This window comes from Kogia breviceps, chromosome 3, assembly GCF_026419965.1.
Source record: "Kogia breviceps isolate mKogBre1 chromosome 3, mKogBre1 haplotype 1, whole genome shotgun sequence".
In the NCBI taxonomy this organism is placed as follows: Eukaryota; Metazoa; Chordata; class Mammalia; order Artiodactyla; family Physeteridae; genus Kogia; species Kogia breviceps.
The window spans coordinates 135396249-135415997 of NC_081312.1; the positions used below are offsets into that span (position 1 = coordinate 135396249).

Below are 19749 nucleotides of genomic sequence, written 5' to 3' on the forward strand. Positions count from 1 at the left end.
TGGATACGTGGACAGGATGGAGCTTAATATCTGAAGGTGACTGAAAAGTTAATCTGGCAGATGTCAGAGGGGCCTATGACCCAAATGGCCCAGTGTAGCAATTACTGGAAAAATTAATACTATAAAAGAATGGATTTGAGACAAGCTAACCAAAAGTCAATTCTGGTTTTATCAACAAGACCAGCAATATGATTTGCAGAGCCAGGATTCAGTATCTACTTATCTCTGAAAAACCACTTTCCATAGTGACCTAAATTTAATGCATAAAACATTTCACAAATGTCTGAAATAGCTACCCAATCCCACTCAGGGATTGGGTGACAGAAAATTATATCTTAATGTCTAAAAGAAGGTAAAATATTCACGTAAGACAAAGGTCTTTTAATGAAGAAGAGTTTCATATTCCATAACTGTTGGAAACATCCAGGAGAGCTAGGTCTCTTATTTCCTCTAGAAGTGTGTACAGGCTTCTTCCCTTGGTTTGGCAATATTTTTGATAATCTTTCTCGATGACATTTACTTTGACTTCTTGAGCAAGCTGAGCTTCCTCCACAGATCTAGTTACTTCTTTCACTAAATCACTCTTTAGCAAGAGGGAACTCTGCTGAAAAAGTTCTGTATCTGGCATCATGTATGGTTTGTTGCTTATTATTTCAAGCCTTATTGTATCAGAATGGCAACGTGAGGCCTGTACAGATATTCTCACCTGTCATAGAGGAGAAAATGCATATTACTAAATCACAGTCTTAGTTCTTTGCAGTGAAAGCAATACTTAACATAAATACAGACTTACTGTTACATGGTCAAACAAATGGAACGTAACAGATTCCCCTCCTGTCGTGGTAGAGGTGATTTTGTTTTGAAATCGTTGAAGGGATCCTGGTTTCCATTCAGAATGGCCATCTGGGCTGCATGAGATCACCAAACCATCTTTATTTTTTAGATAAGCAGCACCTTTAATCCCAAACCTGAATCATTGTCAGAATAAAAATCCAGATATAATATATTGTTAGTATGCAGATTTTGTATACTTATCTAGAATGCTAGTTTTTCTTACAGATTAAAAGCAACTTTTACAAAAACAAACAAAAATAAACAACTTTTCATCTGATTTACCTCCAGATATCTATTTCATTGAGCAGATGGAAACAAAATGTTTTGCTAAATAAAAAACTAAAACTCTAAGACTGATACAGATGTACTAGATTCTAATATCCATTTATACTTACATAATGAATTGTATATTATTACATTATATACATATGGTAACTACAAAACAGTTGCTAAAATAAATGCTTTAACAAATTACATCTAATGTACCGTTTATATACCATGTCTATACTTTAAGGTTAACCATGATTTCTTAACAACTATTGTGTTAGAAATAACATACCTTGGTATAAACACAAGCACACCGTTTGTCCTAATTGAATAAATAACCCCATCAGATATGCAACGCTCCTCAGTTTCTGGGTCTTTGTCTTTAAAATACATGCACTGGAAGAGCTCTGTAGACTGCTTCTGAGAATGCTGTGCTGCCTGTAAGAAGAAGCACAACCCCAAAGCATGATGATGGACTTTCCTGACATCCCCAGAAGAAACATGATTCATATTCCAACAGAAACAATGTCTTTTAAAAAAGGGTAGGTTCTAGAAAACTATTGATACAAACATTCTTCTCTATTATGAATTAAGTCAATTTTGTGGGACCCTTTATCGTTCCCTCAAAAATGTCTTAGAAAATTAATTCTTTTAAGAAAACAACTTGTTTGTTATTTTAAAACTGTCTATAGTTCATTCAGGAAGAGGAAAAGTATCCAAGTCTATGTCTTACCTCTATTTTCAAGTCTGTCCTACCAAAATCCTGCTGGTAGAAGTGCAAATTAGAACTACTATTCTGAAGGGCAATTTAGTAATAGGTATGAAAGTTTTATTTGTGCAGCCCTTTTGACTCAGCAATTCATTATTACCAGGAATTTATCCTGGCAAAATGTGATAAGTCTGTAAAAGTGTATACACAAGGATGGTTGTAAACTAGATTGCCTGGAACAGTGCTGCCTAACAGAACTTTCTGCAATGATGGAAACGTTCTGTATCTGTGTTGTCCCATAGGTAGCCACAAGCCACACGTGTCTGTTGGGCACGTGAAATGTGGCTAGTGTGACTGAGGAACTGAATTTTTAATTTAAACCAACATGACTAGTGGCTATAATGTTGCACAGTATCAAACTAGAACCCTGGATACAGAAAATAATATTAAACATTTAGGCAGCTTCCAATCTTATGTATCACCAAATGGTCTAGTTCTAAGCTGTACAACATTATGGCCACTAGCAACAATATAAAATAGAATATAAAGCAGTTTCTAAAACAATGATGTAACTATACTGACATGGTGTGCTATCAATAACATGTTAAGTGAAAAAAGGCAGATTTCAAACAGCAGGTATGATTGGATAATTTTATAAATAAAAAGAATTGTCTAGAATTGTTATTACCTTTGGGTAGTAAGATGATAATCTTTTACATTTCTACATTTTGGGAACAACATCTAACCCGTGGTAAATCTCATAAATCCACATTAAGTCACTTCAGAACATTTGTAAATATACTGAGAGCTACTCAACAAACTTTATGATTTTTCATGTTATTTCGTTGGTTGGAACAATTCTAGAGTTTAATTTGCTAGAATATATGGTACTTCATTCCACTATACAATAAAGCTTTTCTGTTAGCAAAAGAGATGATGGGTAAGAGAATTAAAAATTCCCTCTTACTCGGTTTCTGTTGTTGATATGTCTGCATAATTCCTCAAGATCTTTGTTGCTGAACAAATTTTCCTTAATTTCCATTTTCTTATCTTTTGAAATGGCTGCCATTAACAGTCGGTGTACTATAATATCTGAGTATCTTCTTATTGGAGAGGTAAAGTGAGTATATTTATCTAATGCTAGACCTTCAAAAATAAACCAAAAAATCAAAATAAACAAAAAAATATACTTTTTAAACAACTTGCTCAAGGTTATGGGCACACAGAGTAAAATTTTATCATTCACCATAGTGATGGAACTCTTCCTCGGCACATGATCCAGTGGAGAAATACAGTGCGTTAGACATGGCTTGTGTAGCCATTGATCGAAGCAACCAGTTGACAATGGGATCGTTGGGGTCATTTGCATTATCCAGAGAATCAGCCAGTGCTTTATTGGACCTGACAAAAAAAACGTAAAAACTTATTTAGTCCCCAGCAAAAGTCAACACTCTGAGGGGAACCCTTCACTCACCATCTGAATACGTTCATCTGCCAGTAGTTAAATTTATTTTGGACACATTTCTGAAACAACTTTTTTCAACTATAGAAATCTAGTTTGCAGGGCTTCCCTCGTGGCGCAGTGGTAAAGAATCTGCCTGCCAATGCAGGAGACACGGGTTCGAGCCCTGGTCGGGGAGGATCCCACATGCCATGGAGCAACTAAGCCCGTGTGGCACAACTACTGAGCCTGTGCTCTAGAGTCCACAGGCCACAACTACTGAGGCTGTGTGCCACAACTACTGAAGCCTGCACGCCTAGAGCCTGTGTTCCACAACAAGAGAAGCCACCACAATGAGAAGCCTGTGCACCGCAACGAAGAGTAGCCCCTGCTCGCCATAACCAGAGAAAAGCCCGTGCAGCAACGAAGACCCAACGCAGCCAAAAAATAATAAATAAATAAATAAATAAAAAGAAATCTAGTTTGCTTTTGAGGTTTAAACAAAGAGTGTCAGATTCAAATACATTTCTTTTCTTTTCTTTTGCTATGTTGCGTGGCTTGCAGGATCTTAGTTCCCCGACCAGGGATTGAACCTCGGCCATGGCAGTGAAAGCACCAAGTCCTAACCACTGGACCACCAGAAAATTCCCTTAGATACATTTCTTAAGTACTGAAGAGTAATGTGCTGAACTTATGAGATGAAGTTATGCTCAGCACATAGTGGAACCTTAAACATCCTGTACAGGTCAAAGAATGGAGTTTTTCTTTTTTTTTCGTTTTTTTTTCCTTCGGTATGCAGGCTTCTCACTGTTGTGGCCTCTCCCGTTGCAGAGCACAGGCTCCGGACGCGCAGGCTCAGCGGCCAGGGCTCACGGGCCCAGCCGCTCTGCGGCATGTGGGATCTTCCCGGACCAGGGCACGAACCCGTGTCTCTTGCATCGGCAGGCGGACTCTCAACCACTGCGCCACCAGGGAAGCCCCCGAATTTTTCTTTTTTTAAATCAAGAATTATTGAGCCAGGGACTCCCCTGGTGGTCCAGTGGTTAAGACTCCATGCTTTGATCCCTGGTCGGGGAATTAAGATCCTGCATGCCAGGCAGAGCAGCCAAAAAAAAAAAATTTATTGAGCCAGAGAGAGTTAAAAAACAAAACTGAACTAAACCTGAGGTACACAAGTAAAAGAAACTCAGAAAAAGAAAACTTTTTTTTTTTAAAGGGGGCGAGAGGAAGCATTCTATTTACTTACTTTTAAGTAGTTTTTTAAAACCCAGGAAATATAGTTATATTAACAATTTAATAATATAGTATATAATTCAGTTCTGTACCGTAGCCTGCCAAGAGAAATGGGGAAGGAGAACGGCGGATGATGAAAGGAGGAGCAATGTGACAGAGTGGGCACTAATGTGAGCTTTCAAGTCTGACAGACATGGATTCCAATCCTGGCTCTGCCCTAACCAGCTGCTAAATTATCAGCAAATTAACCTCTCCAGACTTAATTTTCCTATCTGTAAAATATGAATGAATGATCCAAGCTAACATCTGAAAGCCCTTAGCATGTGCATCTGGCACGCACCCAGAGCTCAACCACGGACTAGACCAGTTAAGAGACACTATCACCTAAAGAGAGGCAAAAAAAATCCATTTTCATAAATGAATAAAAGATATATTAATTAGCACCTGTTACTGACAACAAAATATTGAAAAAAGAATCCCCTTTATACATCATTTTTAACAGGGAAAATATTTTATCCTGGAGGTGGGGAGTAAAAACGTCTCATTCTACAGAGGGATAGTATAAATTTACCATCGGTGTGGTGTCTTATGATATTGCCACAGAGATAGGCTGCATTTTTAAAGTATTAAAATAGAAGATTAAGTCTTCGCATTTGCCTAAGGGGTAGATGAAATTAAATCAAGGATAACAGGTTCCTTACTTTTATATTACAAACTGTAGTGGGTCAAAATTACACCTAAATAAACTTGTTTTAATTAGAAGCCTCTAGGGAATTCCCTGGCAGTCCAGTGGTTAGGACTCTGAGCTTCCACTGCAGGGGGGCACGGGTTCTATCCCTGGTTGGGGAACAAAGATCCCGCAAGCCACACGGTGTGGCAAAAAAAAAAAAAAATTGAAGCCTCTATACCTACATTATAGTAAATGAAGAAAGCCAAGAAGTTTTCTATTTTTGGTCAAAGATCTGGCTGTCACATTTTAAGAACTACTGTTAAGATCAATAAGTGTACAGCATCCCCTTCCAGTTCCCTGCCCCCTCAAAAGAGGAATTACCGTGTATCCATGAAGAAGCCCTTTGCTTTAGCACACTCTCGGAGTTCAGAAAAAAACTCCTGGTGTGGAGGAGGGTGCCGGCGCAGCAAGGCCTGGTGAGGGAAGCTCTCGCAGATCTTCTTGGCTACCCAGTGGTTGGCTAGGATCATGCATTCAGCCACTGTCTCATGGACTTCCAGGGGCTGCTTGGGGATGAGGTCGTGAATGTTCTTCTTCTCGTCGAGCTGGATGCGAACCTCTACCCCTTCCAGCTCCAGGGCTCCGCATTGGTCTCGTTTGGCTCGGATGTGGCGGGCTATGTCTGTCAACTTTCTGATTGCCCACAGTAACTCCTCTAGCTTGGCTTGTCGGCTTTTCTCATCCAGGTCCCTGAATTCTGGAATATCATCAACAATGTCGACGTTTCCATCCAGTAATTCTTGGGCTGCTTCATAAAATAGTTTGTATGCTGATTGAATAATGGTTCTGCCGTACCATACTTTCTTAATTTCATAGGAGGTTTTATCCAATTCCCACATGATGCTTACAGCATACCTACAAAACCAGTCACACTCACATCATTATTTAATTCTTCCATTTTTTGAAATAAACAACTAGACCCTAAATGTAATGAAAAAAAATGACACTGCTACAGGGCTCTGGTCCGATGTTTCAATCCGACACTCCACTGCTAAATCAAAAGATATTTAAAATTAAAACAAGGTTACATTAGGTTCTGGGGAGCTCTGAGCAAATCTGAAATAAGTTCTCATGGACTGTTACAAACCTAACTTTACGGTTCTCCATTTTCCTTAGAACAGCATAGCACTCATAGAGTTAAGTCTACTGGGCTCGCTAGCAAAGAAGAGCAAAGCCTTTTGAATGCTACAGGATGACACTGAACTAGGATGTCAGCCTTGATGGTAGGTTCATTAGCAAAAAGTTCACTTAGTAAAGAATCACTTTACCACCAAATCACTCTAATATTTGCAACTCACATAAAAAACACTGGGCTAATTTCTTAATGTATAAAGAGCTCTTAGATATCAATTACTAATAGATCAAGAGAGCAAAAGAAAAAGGGGCAAGAAACATGAAATAGTTCACAGAAAAGGATATACAAATGACTGTTAGGCATACAAAAAAATGTTTGACTTTACTCATAGTAGAAAAATGCACATTAAAACCATTCTAAGATACCATTTTTATTTTTCAAATTGGCAAAGACACAATAAAACACAACATATTGTGCTGGCAAGGCTTTGGGGAAACTAGCATTCTCATACATTGACGGAGAGAATATAATTGGTATAACCTCTGTGGAAGGCGATTTGGCTATTATCTATTTAAACACAAATGCATATACCCGTTGACACATAAATTCCACTTCTAGGACTTTATCTTCCAGAGATACTGTACTTTTAAAAATGTGAAATTAGTTATATTCCAAGTAATTCAGTACAGTTTTGTTTATAATAGCAGAAGTTTGGAAATAATCTAAACTTCCACAGATAGATAACTGTTATTCACATGGAATGATTTCCATATTAATGATCTCCAAGATACATTGTTAATTAAAAAAAAAAAGCAAGGTCTGAACAGTATGTGTGTGTATATATATATATATATATATATATATATATACACACACATACATACATATGGTCACCACTTGTATAACAAAGAAAGACCACATGTCCATAGGTATGCATGCGTGTGTGTGTTTATTTTTGAAATAATAGAAAATATATATTGGTCTTTGTCCCTAGCTCTTGATACAGGGCTTCTGAAACCACTGTAATTTCCTGGGAGATAGAAGTGTCTTTTGTACTAACGACGAGACTCTGGGTGGGCTCCTGGATGAGGGCTGGTCACTGGAAAGACCAAGCCATGATTAGAAGCTTTCAGCCCTGTCCCTCATTCTCCTGAGAAGGGAGAAGGGCTGAAAATGGAGTTACTGATCGATCGTGCCAACGGGATGAAGCCTCCATAAAATCCCCAAAGCATGAGGTTCGGAGAGCTTCTGGATTGGTGAACACATGGAGGTGCTGGGGAGAGTGGCACCCTTGGGCCTGGAAGCTCTGTGTCCTTCCCACATACCTTGCTCTACACATGTCTTCCATCTGGATGTTCATCTGTATCCTTTATCATATACTTTTATAATAAACCAGTAAATGTAGGTAAACTGTTTTCCTGAGTTCTGAGAACTGCTCTAGCAAATTAACTGAACTTGAGGACTGGGTGTGGGAACCTCTGATTTATAGCCAGTTGGTCAGAAGTACAGGTAAGAACGTGGACTTGCAACTGGCATCTGAAGTCTAAAGAGGGGGTCGTGGGAACCTCTAATCTAATGCTGGTCGCTCAGAAGCATGCTGACAATCTGGGCTTGTGATGGTGTCTGAAGTTGAGGAGTGGGGACAGTCCTGTGGGACTGAGTCCTTTACCCTGTGGAACCTGATGCCATCTCTGGGTAGACAGTATCAGAACTGAATTAAATTGTAAGACACCCGGCTGGTGTCGCAGAGAACTGCTTGGTGTAGAGAAACACCTCCACACATTTGGTGACCAGAAGTGTCAGATGTGACGTGTTCCCTGTAAAGGCAAAGGAGACTCACAGGAAAGAAAGACATAGCACAGAAGAGCTGGATTTTTCCCTACCTAGGAAGGTGGAAAACTGAGGGTTTTTTTTGTTACAGTATTATGTCTAGGAAAATACAGAAGAAATTGGTAACTGAGGGAAAGTGGCAGGTGGGAGCCTTTCACTAAACATCTTTTCGAACATATGAATTTTGGGTTACATGGTTTTATTATCTATTCAAAGACAGACATAAACTTTACAACAAATAAACAAAAAACTCCCTAAGATCATGATCCTCATGCAAAACATCCTCAACCAGGGAACACATATGTACAAAGGTATATGCATTTGTTCCTAGACTTTGACTTTACAAAGCCAACAAGAGGGAGAAGCAGCCTCACAGCTAGACAGAAAGAAAAGAGAAAGAGGAGCAGAGGGGAAGGGAAGGTGAGAGAAACAAAGCTGCCCCCAAATAAGTGGTGCAGCAGAGTGTAGAGGATGTACGGGGAAAGCAGGGGTGAGGAGGCAGGCAGCAGAGTATATCAGAAAGAAGACGAGGAAGAGGCCACAAGTGAGAGTCACTAGTCACCACAGAAGGGGCAAGACAAGCTCTGATGATAAAAAAATAACAAACAAACTTACCTATCAACGCCTCCCAGGAGGGAGCACACATCAGCACTGAGGATGGAGGGCAGCATGTCATAGCGACGGTCCGCTAAGTAATAAGTGGTGGCCCTGTGAATGACACATATGCAGGCACATGACCTTCAGCAGCAAGAAGCAGGACTGCTGACAGTATGGGCTGCAGTGAGGAAAATGGCCGAGAGCTCAGCACAAACTTCCCAAGGCTGTTGCTTTTTCATCAAGTGCAGCAGACTGGGTAATACAGCTATTCCCATGTTCCCACTTTTCTAAGTGATACCGCTTTGGGCTGAATATTCTTCCACTGATATAAGAGAAAGAAAAAGTGGTACGAATCTTAGTTGTACAAGAAAAATTAGAGTGTAATGATCCAGTATTAATATAAAATAGGATATTACTACATGAAAAATTTAACCCATTTCAATTTAGAAGGAAACAACACATGAAAAGATTCTGTTAAAAAAGGAAAGGTAAATTGATCAAGGTACTACTTTTCTAAAGGAAAAGGGGAAGTGGACCTCAATTTTTTTTTTTTCCTGGAAGAGATCTTCAGAATTGTTCCCAACTGTGAAATCTTTGTTTTAAAAATCTGAAACTAGCAGTTACAAAATACATTACAGTCACACATAATCACAGTGCTGATTTCAAACAGTGTTACCTTGTTCTAGCTTCAATATCAATATAAGAATGCGATGCCACAAAGTGCGTCACGTCTGCGATGTGGACCCCGAGCTCTAGGTTGCCGTTATCCAAGGCTCTGACTGAGAGGGCGTCGTCTACATCTTCACAACCTCTGGGGTCAATGCTGAATACCAGATGGGTTTTCCTAAGGTCTTTACGTTCTCGTTCCTCTTCGGAACTCACCTTCCAGGGATTTTCGGTTGTGTTTACTGGCATCTCACACATCTGTACAAGGAGAGTCCCCAAATTCAGCAATTCATGCACCAGAAATTTCCTATAAAAATCCACTCTCTAACATTCTCAATGTGACCTCATGGAAACCCCATTCATTACCCATTACCTTCCGTAATTAACCTATGTTTGCTTTTTTTGAGCAATAATTATTTATTAGGTGCCTAATATGTGTCGGGAGCTGTGCTAGGCTCTGGAAAGATGGTAGTCAATAGGAAAGACACAATCCCCATGCTCCTGAAGGCGCTACAGTCGGACAGGAAATGTCCCAGGGTGTTTACAGCCTCTTTAGTTGTGGAGGCTGGAGAAAGAATGAATGCGTGGCTTATAAAGAGTACAATATCCACCCCATTTTTAAATGATCTGTTTGAGCTTTTAATTCAAGTCAAGCCCGGATAAAAACCAACATGTCCCAAATATTAAAAGCATATTCCTTTTTGAAGCAGGATCAATCTCGAGCATTTTCTCTGCATTATTACCTGTTCAAGCCATCAATTTGCAGTTAAGTAGGCTAAAAGGGAAGAATTCTAGTCCTGTGAAGTCTAATCCACGCTTTATTTTGTTCTGACATTTTCACTAAGCTGTCAAAACAAGTCAACAAATAATTTCCAGATACTAATGGTAAACATAAAAATTTAATAATGTAAAATATTCTGAAGTATTTTACTATTGTAGCCACCATTCTGTCAAAAATTATAATGAAAATAAGAATACCCATATGCTCTTTTTTTTTTTAACATCTTTATCGGAGTATAATTGCTTTACAATGGTGTGTTAGTTTCTGCTTTATAACAAAGTGAATCAGCTATACATATACATATATCACCATAATCTCCTCCCTCTTGCATCTCCCTCCCACTCTCCCTATCCCAGCCCTCTAGGTGGACACAAATCACCGAGCTGATCTCCCTGTGTTAATGCAGCTGCTTCCCACTAGCTATGTATTTTACATTTGGTAGTGTATATATGTCAATGCTACTCTCTCACTTACCCTTCCCCCTCCCCGTGTCCTCAAGTCCATTTTCTATGTCTGTGTCTTTATTCCTGTCCTGCCCCTAGGTTCTTCAGAACCATTTTTTTTTTTTAGATTCCATATATGTGTTAGCATACGGTATTTGTTTTTCTCTTTCTGACTTACTTCACTCTGTATGACAGACTCTAGGTTCATCCACCTCACTACAAATAACTCAATTTCGCTTCTTTTTATGGCTGAGTAATATTCCATTGTAGATATGTGCCACATCTTCTTTATCCATTCATCTGTCGATGGACACTTAGCTTGCTTCCATGTCCTGGCTATTGTATATAGAGCTGCAATGAACATTGTGGTACATGACACTTTTTTTTTGCGGTACGCGCGGGCCTCTCACTGTTGTGGCCTCTCCCGTTGAGGAGCACAGGCTCCGGACGCGCAGGCTCAGCGGCCATGGCTCACGGGCCCAGCCGCTTCACGGCATGTGGGATCCTCCCGGACTGGGGCACGAACCCGCGTCCCCTGCATCAGCAGGCGGACTCTCAACCACTGCGCCACGAGGGAAGCCCGACACTTTTTGAATTATGGTTTTCTCAGGGTATATGCCCAGTAGTGGGATTGCTGGGTCATATGATAGTTCTATTTTTAGTGTTTTGAGGAACCTCCATACTGTTCTCCATAGTAGCTGTATCAATTTACATTCCCACCAACAGTGCAAGAGGGTTCCCTCTTCTCCACACCCTCTCCAGCATTTGTTTGTAGATTTTTTGATGATGGCCACTCTGATTGGTGTGAGGTGATACCTCATTGTAGTTTTGATTTGCATTTCTCTAATGATTAGTGATGTTGAGCATACTTTCATGCGTTTGTTGGCAATCTGTACATCTTCTTCGGAGAACTGTCTATTTAGGTCTTCTGCCCATTTTTGGATTGGGTTGTTTGCTTTTTGATATTGAACTTCATGAGCTGCTTGTATATTTTGGAGATGAATCCTTTGTCAGTTGCTTCATTTGCTACCCATATGCTCTTTTTGTTTAAATATAAATTTATTTTATTTACTTATTTGTTTATTTTTGGCTGCGTTGGGTCTTCGTTGCTGCGCGTGGGCTTTCTCTAGTTGTGGTGAACGGGGGCTACTCTTCGTTGCGGTGTGCAACTTTCTCATTGCAGTGGCTTCTCTTGCTGTGGAGCATGGGCTCCAGGTTTGCAGACTTCAGTAGTTGTGGCACACTGGCTCAGTAGTTGTGGCTAGAGGGCTCTAGAGCGCAGGCTCAGTAGTTGCAGTGCACGGGCTTAGTTGCTCCGTGGCCTGTGGGATCTTCCCGGACCAGGGTTTGAACCCTGGTCCCCTGCATTGGCAGGCGTATTCTTAACCACTGCGCCACCAGGGAAGTCCTTGCTACCCATATGTTCTTGATGGCAATGCAAACTGGCCCAATTTTTCTGAAGAACAATCTGCCAATTCATAGCAAATGCTATTTAAATTTTTTATGCCCTTTGACTTGGTAATCTCACTTTAAAGATTACATTCCAAAAGAAAATGATCAAAAGAAAAAAAAGTAATATTTATGAAATGTTTGAAGTGGCACCTTTTATAATACTGAAAAATTAAAGAGCCCAAACGCTCAGCAATTGAGAAATGCTTAAGCAAACTAGAGTACCTCACTATAGAGTAATTGCCATTATTATTAAAAATAAGTAGGCTATGTCAATACATAGAAATAATTTTAAGTGAAAGAAGCAGAAAATAGCCTGTGCACACTATGAATATAGCTATGCAAGAATAATAAACAAGATTTATGAGGATTTTAAAAGATCATAAAGTGATGAAAATAGCTGATGTTTTATGTTCACGGAATTTTTGTTTTCTGTAAAGGTTACAAAAGCAGTTTCATAATGAGCATGATTTTTTGACCCATGGGTCAGAGATGTATGGAACCCAAGAAGCTGCTCCCTGCAGCTTTCTGCTGGCCTCTGGTTGAATTATTATGACAGGGACCAGAGCCCAGCTGGGTCTGTAACCAGGTACCCATGTAGTTATGGGGGATGGATGTATACTGACTGTAAGACACTGACATACCATTTGTAAGCACAGTAGGAAAATGTAAAAATTTGAGAGCTGGGAGACTGCAGGAAACTAAGTCTGCACTTGAAGCTGACTTCAATCTGGTTCAAACACAGAATAAGGAAGAGTGAGATTTTTCCATTATCTGTGGTTTTAGACAGTGGGTTGTTACATAGTACAAAGATTTTTCTCTCTTAATGACAAAACGGACAACAACAAAAGCAAAAAAAAAAAAAAAAAAGTAGAAAATGTCTTTTATCAGAACAAAGGACTGGGGGAAGTCTGACCTGAGCTTCTGAGAAGGGGACAACTGAAATGCTGTTCTCCACCAGGATGGTTGCAATCTCCCCTTCCAGATCTCCGATTCTTCCTAAAACACGCACAAAATGTCCACTTGGATACATGGACGTCGACTCCCAGGAATCAATGCGCACAACCACTCTGAAGTCCTGAACAAAGAGGGGGAAACATGAGCCCAGCACCAGGAGTCAAATGGGTCAGTTAGCAGCATCAAACAAACAAGTGATAAACAGCATCAAGCTCCAAAGAGAGTGGCCAGTTTGCAAATAGCGGTTTTTCTTCCTTTTCTATTCTTTTATTGGGTTCTTCCTGTTTTACTAAATTGCCAGATGGTAGGCAAATGCTTAGTGCAATGCTTTGAAGGGAGGCATTACCTCTCTGGACCAAATAAGTGGGCTGGAGAGTGTAGCCTGAGACAGAAAGCCAACTGTGACACATTTGAGTTAACATTTGTGACACAAGGGAAAAACCCAATTATGCATAGTCCAAATTAAATTTCAAAACAAAAAATCTCAATGTTTTTGTGTGGGGGAGTTACTTGCTAATTTCTTTAAAGTTACTTTCTAATTTCTTAAGACATCTTTTGGTGGAGAAGAAGGTTATCCATATGAACTGAACCCCACTGCCCCTGGATTCCAGCAAACCATAGACATGGAAAGCAATTGTTTCAACTGGCCTCAGAGAGCGTGCGTGAGGCTTTGGGATGGAAAGGTACACAACGACCAGGTTACTGGCTGGGGACATCCTGCTTCAGTGTCTCATATACAAACTGCAAAACATTGGGCAAATCAAATTGGGCGATGCCTACACCCTTCGCCACAGTAAAGGTTAATTTCTAACTTTCTTGTTTATGTCTTCTCTCCAGGGCTCTATTCCTTTAAGGATAATCGATTCTGTGAAGTACCACTATATCATCCCCACAGGGCAGAGCCATCGTATTTCTATATCGCTTACTGAAAGAAAGCTTGTTCGTGTTGGCAAAGTGTATCTATTGAAAAGTTTCTGTGTTGGACAGTTGGATAATGGATGCTCTCTCTAGCTATCCTACACAGCTCTTTCTAGGACGGTTTCTCTCTGGCCTTCATTTTTTAACCACGGACTACTTAACAGATGGTTTTATATATTTAGAATTTTGAGAAAACAGGATATCAGAACGCCAGATGCCATCACTAATTTATCCCTCCCTATGCAAAGGAGTTAACAGTTCCTGGTACCGCTCAAAAGCTGGCAAAGACAAGAGGCAAAGAGTAAAGGTACCTGGAGGGCTTCTGCTTGCTGAGTACTAATTCGGATTTTGGGAATTCTGTAATCCCAAGGTATAACTAGAATTTTCCGAGCATTTTTGCCCTGTGATTGGACCTCTTCTTTGGATGGAAATGTCACCACATAATCACGCCAGTTCTTCTGAAGGATACCCACCACTCTGCCTTTGGGAAAACAAAACAAAATAAAGGCTTAACTGGTAAGATGTCACACATCTGGACTCTGACCAGTTCAGCAGTGAGGAAGAAAACAGGAAATGCAACATCCCATTTTTTTAAGCACATTCACACAAGTTGAGAGATGCTTAAACATTGCTTTCCTTCTATTTTATTATTAAATGGATCATTTTTTAAAGATAGATAATTTTTTAAATTAACATTGTCGGTGTGCTCTTTCTTTTGTGGGGCCTGGTGTGACATTTATTTATTTATTTAAAAAATAAATTTATTTATTTTATTCATTTATTTTTGGCTGCGTTCGTTGCTGCACGCGGGCTTTCTCTAGTTGCAGCCAGTGGGGGCTACTCCTCATTGCGGTACGCAGGCTTCTTACTGTGGTGGCTTCTCTTGTTGCAGAGCATGGGCTCTAGGCACGTGGGCTTCAGTAGTTGTGGCACTCGGGCTCGGTAGTTGTGGCTTGCGGGCTCTAGAGTGCAGGCTCAGTAGTTGTGGCGCACGGGCTTAGATGCTCCATGGCATGTGGTATCTTCCCGGACCAGGGCTCAAACCCGCGTCCTCTGCATTGGCAGGTGGATTCTAAACCACTGTGCCACCAGGGAAGCCCCCCTAAGAGGGTTTTTATTTTAAGATGAGACATACTATATAGCATATTTGGGTGCTGATGAGAATAAAATAAAGCTGCGGAGAGGGGAAACTGATAATGTAGGAAAAGAGACGATACCATATATTAATAATTGCAGTATTTCTGGACTAAGGAGAGGAAAAATAAACATTCCACATGGACGACCAGGCAACTTTACAGCTGGCTCACCTGTGGGTATGGGTTCACTCGGGGACTCGCCATCATTCTCACCCAGGGCGGTGGTTCTTCCTTTCCATTCATTTTTAGGGAGCAGTTCGACAACTACCACGTCCCCGTGAATAGAGCGGTTTCGAGCCTTCGTCCCGTGGATTAGGATGTCACTGACTAGACCTGTTTTGGGGGCAGCACAGAGAAACCCCATAATGTCAGGGGGGAGGCCACACCAGTGAGGCATTTCAAGCATAACACGTTCGAGATCTAATCAGCATTCCTGCAAATAAAAGCTCCCTCCTTTCAAAGGTGAAGTTAAACCGAAGTCAAACTTTTGTTCCACAGGTTAGGAAGGGAGAAACACGGCTGCTATGCCATGCTGTATAATGTGCTTTCATAAGGCCACTCTCAACCACCTTTTAAGGTAGGTTCCCTGCATGAGACAATGTAAGCCCACACTGCGACTCTCTCCCATAACTTCAGGTGCCATGCGGCCAGGGAGAGGTCAGCAGGCTGCTGAGCTGTGGACACTGCAGACCTGACAGGGAGAAGTCTGATGAGCAGAGCCCAGAGTAAGCCACTGTTTCTCATTCTCCTCAACCTCGCCAGGTGCCCTTAACTAGCTATCAGGATTACTTTCACCCTGTCATTGCAGAACTAACAATACACTCTATTATGATAAGACTTAATTACACATTTTTTTTCATTGACGTTACTTTTTTTTTTTTTTTTTTTTTTTTTTTTGCGGTATGCGGGCCTCTCACTGCTGTGGCCTCTCCCGTTGCGGAGCACAGGCTCCGGACGCGCAGGCCTAGCGGCCATGGCTCACGGGCTTAGTTGCTCCGCGGCATGTGGGATCTTCCCGGACCAGGGCACGAACCCGTGTCTCCTGCATTGGCAGGCGGATTCTCAACCACTGCGCCACCAGGGAAGCCCATGACGTTACTTTTTAAACAATCCCAATGAGGCAATACAGCTCAGTGAGGCAGTACAGGGCAAAATCTTAAAATCACAGCCTGCCTGCCTCAGCCTCCAGTTTAGCCCCGCCGTGAACCAGGCGAGTGATCCTGGTAAAGTCACTTTGCTTCTCTGTATTTTAGTTTCTTCACGTGTAAAAGGTGGTAAACAATAATAATACCTACTTTAAGTGCTTACAACAGTATCTGATGTAGAATAAGCACTCAATAAAATATTAGCTATTACCATTTTTTAGAGTTATTACCATAAAGTCAGAAATTACAGACAAAAAGCTAGGGAGGAAAACAAAACCAACCCACGATCCCACACAGCCAGTGTAGGTAGGGATATTTGACACGGCACATATGATGTGACAATTTCAACTTTGCTTTCTTCAATGTGTAATATCAGAATAAAACAGTGGCACAGAAATTTATGTAAGGTTTACACTGAACCTGAATCTTTACTGCTGGCTCCTTGAAGTCGAACAAAAGCTTCTATTTGTGCTCTGTGTTTGTTGACGTTCAGCGTTCCCTAAAATCAAAATAAAAATCAATGTGAAAAATTTCTTTTCTGCTTGCTTTACCCTCCAAAAGGTACAGTTAAAAATTTTTATGAAAATATCCCCATTATATTCTTAGAAGGTTTGTGACCCCTTTCTTTAGGAATAATAATAATAATTCATCACCAAAGTTTATTTTCTCCAGAGAATGTACCATCATTTTGACATACTCTTAGCTATACCAAGTGTTGCAGGTGCCAGGATTTATCTTACCTAAGTGATGAGCGGTCTTTAAAAAATCTTCTTCCTCAAAATATCCTCCCAGGAATGCTGTAAACTTCATTACCAATTGGAAGCATTAGCCTCTCCATAGATATACTCATTAAAACACCCACATTTTAGGGAAGGAGTTTACGGTGGTAGGCTCAACCTTCAGACTACATAAAAATTGTCTGAGTTGCTGGTTAGAAAATGTAAAATTCATGGTAGAACAGTTCTGTATCTTGATTGTGGTGGTGAATACACAAATCTATGCATGTGATAAAACTGTATGTGCACACAGACACACAGACACACACACACACACACGAGTGCATATAAAGCTGTTGAAATCTGAATAGCAGTTTTATTTGATTCCTTCTCAAGACGCTGACAGCACCTGGGTCCTGGGTTTTGAGGGATCACAAAGGGGACCTTGAAAGAGGCAGGAAAATGGCAAAGGCATGAAGAAGCCAAATTTCAACAACTTTAAAATTTTGCCAAACCTCCAGACCTTGATTCAAAAATATATTCTTTCCCAGTGACAGGAGGCATTTAAACCTACTTGTATAATGCTCGGTATGTAACCTAATTAAGAACACTAGAGGGACTTCCCTGGTGGCGCAGTGGTTAAGAATCCGCCTGCCAATGCAGGGGACATGGGTTCGGGTCCTGGTCCAGGAAGATTCCACATGCCGTAGAGCAACTAAGCCTGTGTGCCACAGCTACTGAGCTTATGCTCTAGAGCCCGTGAGCCACAACTACTGAGCCCGCGTGCCACAACTACTGAAGCCCGTATGCCTAGAGCCTGTGCTCTGCAACAAGAGAAGCCACTGCAGCAAGAAGCCCGCACACGGCAATGAAGAGTAGCCCCCACTCACCACAACTAGAGATAACCCACACACAGCAACAAAGACCCAACACAGCCAAAAATAAAATTAATTAATTAATTTTTTAAAAAAAAGAACAGTAGAGAGTAGGTCCAAACTGGAGGGCATTGTCTACAGAGGAGACTCCCACATCACCTTGAACATCGACAGCCCTGGCCTACTCAGGCCCGTCTCATTGAAAGCCTCTGAAATCAGAGGCCTGTGACAGGAGGCAAGTAAAGAGAAGGAAACACACTGGCTGATCCTGGCGCCGATTCCTCATTACCACCCTCACCTGGATGTAGCGCCCAGACTTAATGCCGGCTTCTAACACTTCCAGGGGTAGATGTTCTGGGTACTCCTTCCCGTGGCTCTCCTGACTCTCATTCTCTCTTTCTCGTCGAGACTGAAGGATAGACTCACAAAGCTCGTGGGCGGCCTTTAAATCAGGCCAAAAATTGTCCAGGTAATTCTGCATTGAATAAAGGCACAAGAGAAACATGGTCAGAAGATAATGATTCTTTGTTATAGCAGCATTACAAAAAATCCTGAACAGGAACTAATGGCATGCAGTTTTGAAGAAATTTACATGAGCATTACCCTCCCAAGCCTCATGCTACCAGTTCATTTCTACCATCTCACTAATCCCTGCAGCCTTGCCAAAGGAACCCAGGGAGGCCATTTCTACTGTGGAACGCTTCCACCTCCCTGATTACTCTGCACTTTCAAATCTCCCTCTCTCTACACACACATGCATGTACGTGCACACGGCCGGGATGCCTGTCTTTACACGTATCTCACTGCTGCAGATAAAGGTCCACAGTGAATGGAGAGGAAAAGCTCCTACGTGTGCACTGTCTCTTTTTTTTTCACCCTAAAATATTTGAAATTTATAAGAAACCTAAATAAGCAGGCAAAAAGTGGCAAGGAGTAAAGTGTTAATAAGGAAGTATCTCCCCTCCCCCAACTCCCTGGCAATCCTGGATGAGCAGAGAAGGGGAAAGATGTTTCTGTTCTTTGGTATTAGGCTTTCCAGCCTCATAAACTCCCCAAGGACTGTGTCTTCTTTTGTGACTATACAGATGTAGTCACACTTTTCATGTGCGGACACTTGATGCTCTGTCAATGTGACAACCCAGTATGAAACATAATTCTGAAACAAGTGTCATGGTCCCCTCCAAGCAGAACATTATTGAATATTATTGCACTTCTTGGTGTAGCTTTCAGAGAGGCCCTAGACAAGACACCAAGGCAACCACCCACAGGGGGCTGGTGTGGTGAGGCTGACTGTGCTCCATCTACTTCCTGTGTCCAGAATACATGCCCTCGCACGGTGGACTCTCACTAAATAAAATCAAACTTATGTAAGATTTTAACTCAACTTTAAGCCTTAAGTAGAGGCTGGCACATTCTCTTTTCTCAAACTAAAATGAAGTCAATGATCCTTATTGTCAACTCCAGAACTTCTCCCACTAATTTCAGGGTCTTGTTCAAACTGCTTCCTTTCTTTCTCTAGTCCTTCCAGAAGTTCTGTCTGTGCTAACATCACTGCAATTCTATGGTCACTAATCACTCATCAATACCAAATTTTTGCCACTATGAACCAACTCTTCAAGAGGGATTTGTTGTCCTCACTTTCCCCATCTACCTTCAAGTCTCCACAGAAAATTCTGGGCTTCCTGCTCATCTGAACTTCATAGCATCTCTTTTTTTCTTCTATCATACACCTCTATGAAGCCCTCGGTCACACAGTTTGCTTAGGAAATGCTATACAAAATCAAACTGTACGATGCTGCCAGACTACAGAGAAAAGCAATTTTCATGAAAAGTAGAAAAATATAATTTTAGTCAACTGTCCTCTGCAGGAACAAGACATGATGTATTGCAACAGAAAAAATAAGTGACGCTGCCATTAATACCCAGCGCCCCTGGAATTCTCTGGCA

General features: G+C 41.1%; 1 protein-coding gene across 2 annotated transcripts in view; it reads right to left on the minus strand.

Annotated features, from left to right (window-relative positions):
• Positions 1–360: 360 nt before the first annotated feature.
• DIS3L (DIS3 like exosome 3'-5' exoribonuclease) overlaps positions 361–19749 on the minus strand; it is a 34295-nt gene continuing 14906 nt past the window's right edge. For both annotated transcript variants that reach the window (XM_059057705.2, XM_067029620.1), the window contains exons 5-17: positions 18101–18277; positions 16632–16710; positions 15238–15399; positions 14242–14411; positions 12972–13133; positions 9393–9640; positions 8735–8827; positions 5536–6069; positions 3057–3211; positions 2778–2956; positions 1394–1539; positions 794–968; positions 361–706 (exon numbers count right to left, since the gene is read on the minus strand). In XM_059057705.2, coding sequence (XP_058913688.1) covers positions 398–706; positions 794–968; positions 1394–1539; positions 2778–2956; positions 3057–3211; positions 5536–6069; positions 8735–8827; positions 9393–9640; positions 12972–13133; positions 14242–14411; positions 15238–15399; positions 16632–16710; positions 18101–18277 — 2589 coding nt within the window. In that variant the 3' untranslated portion in view covers positions 361–397. The remainder of the gene's footprint in view (positions 707–793; positions 969–1393; positions 1540–2777; positions 2957–3056; positions 3212–5535; positions 6070–8734; positions 8828–9392; positions 9641–12971; positions 13134–14241; positions 14412–15237; positions 15400–16631; positions 16711–18100; positions 18278–19749) is intronic.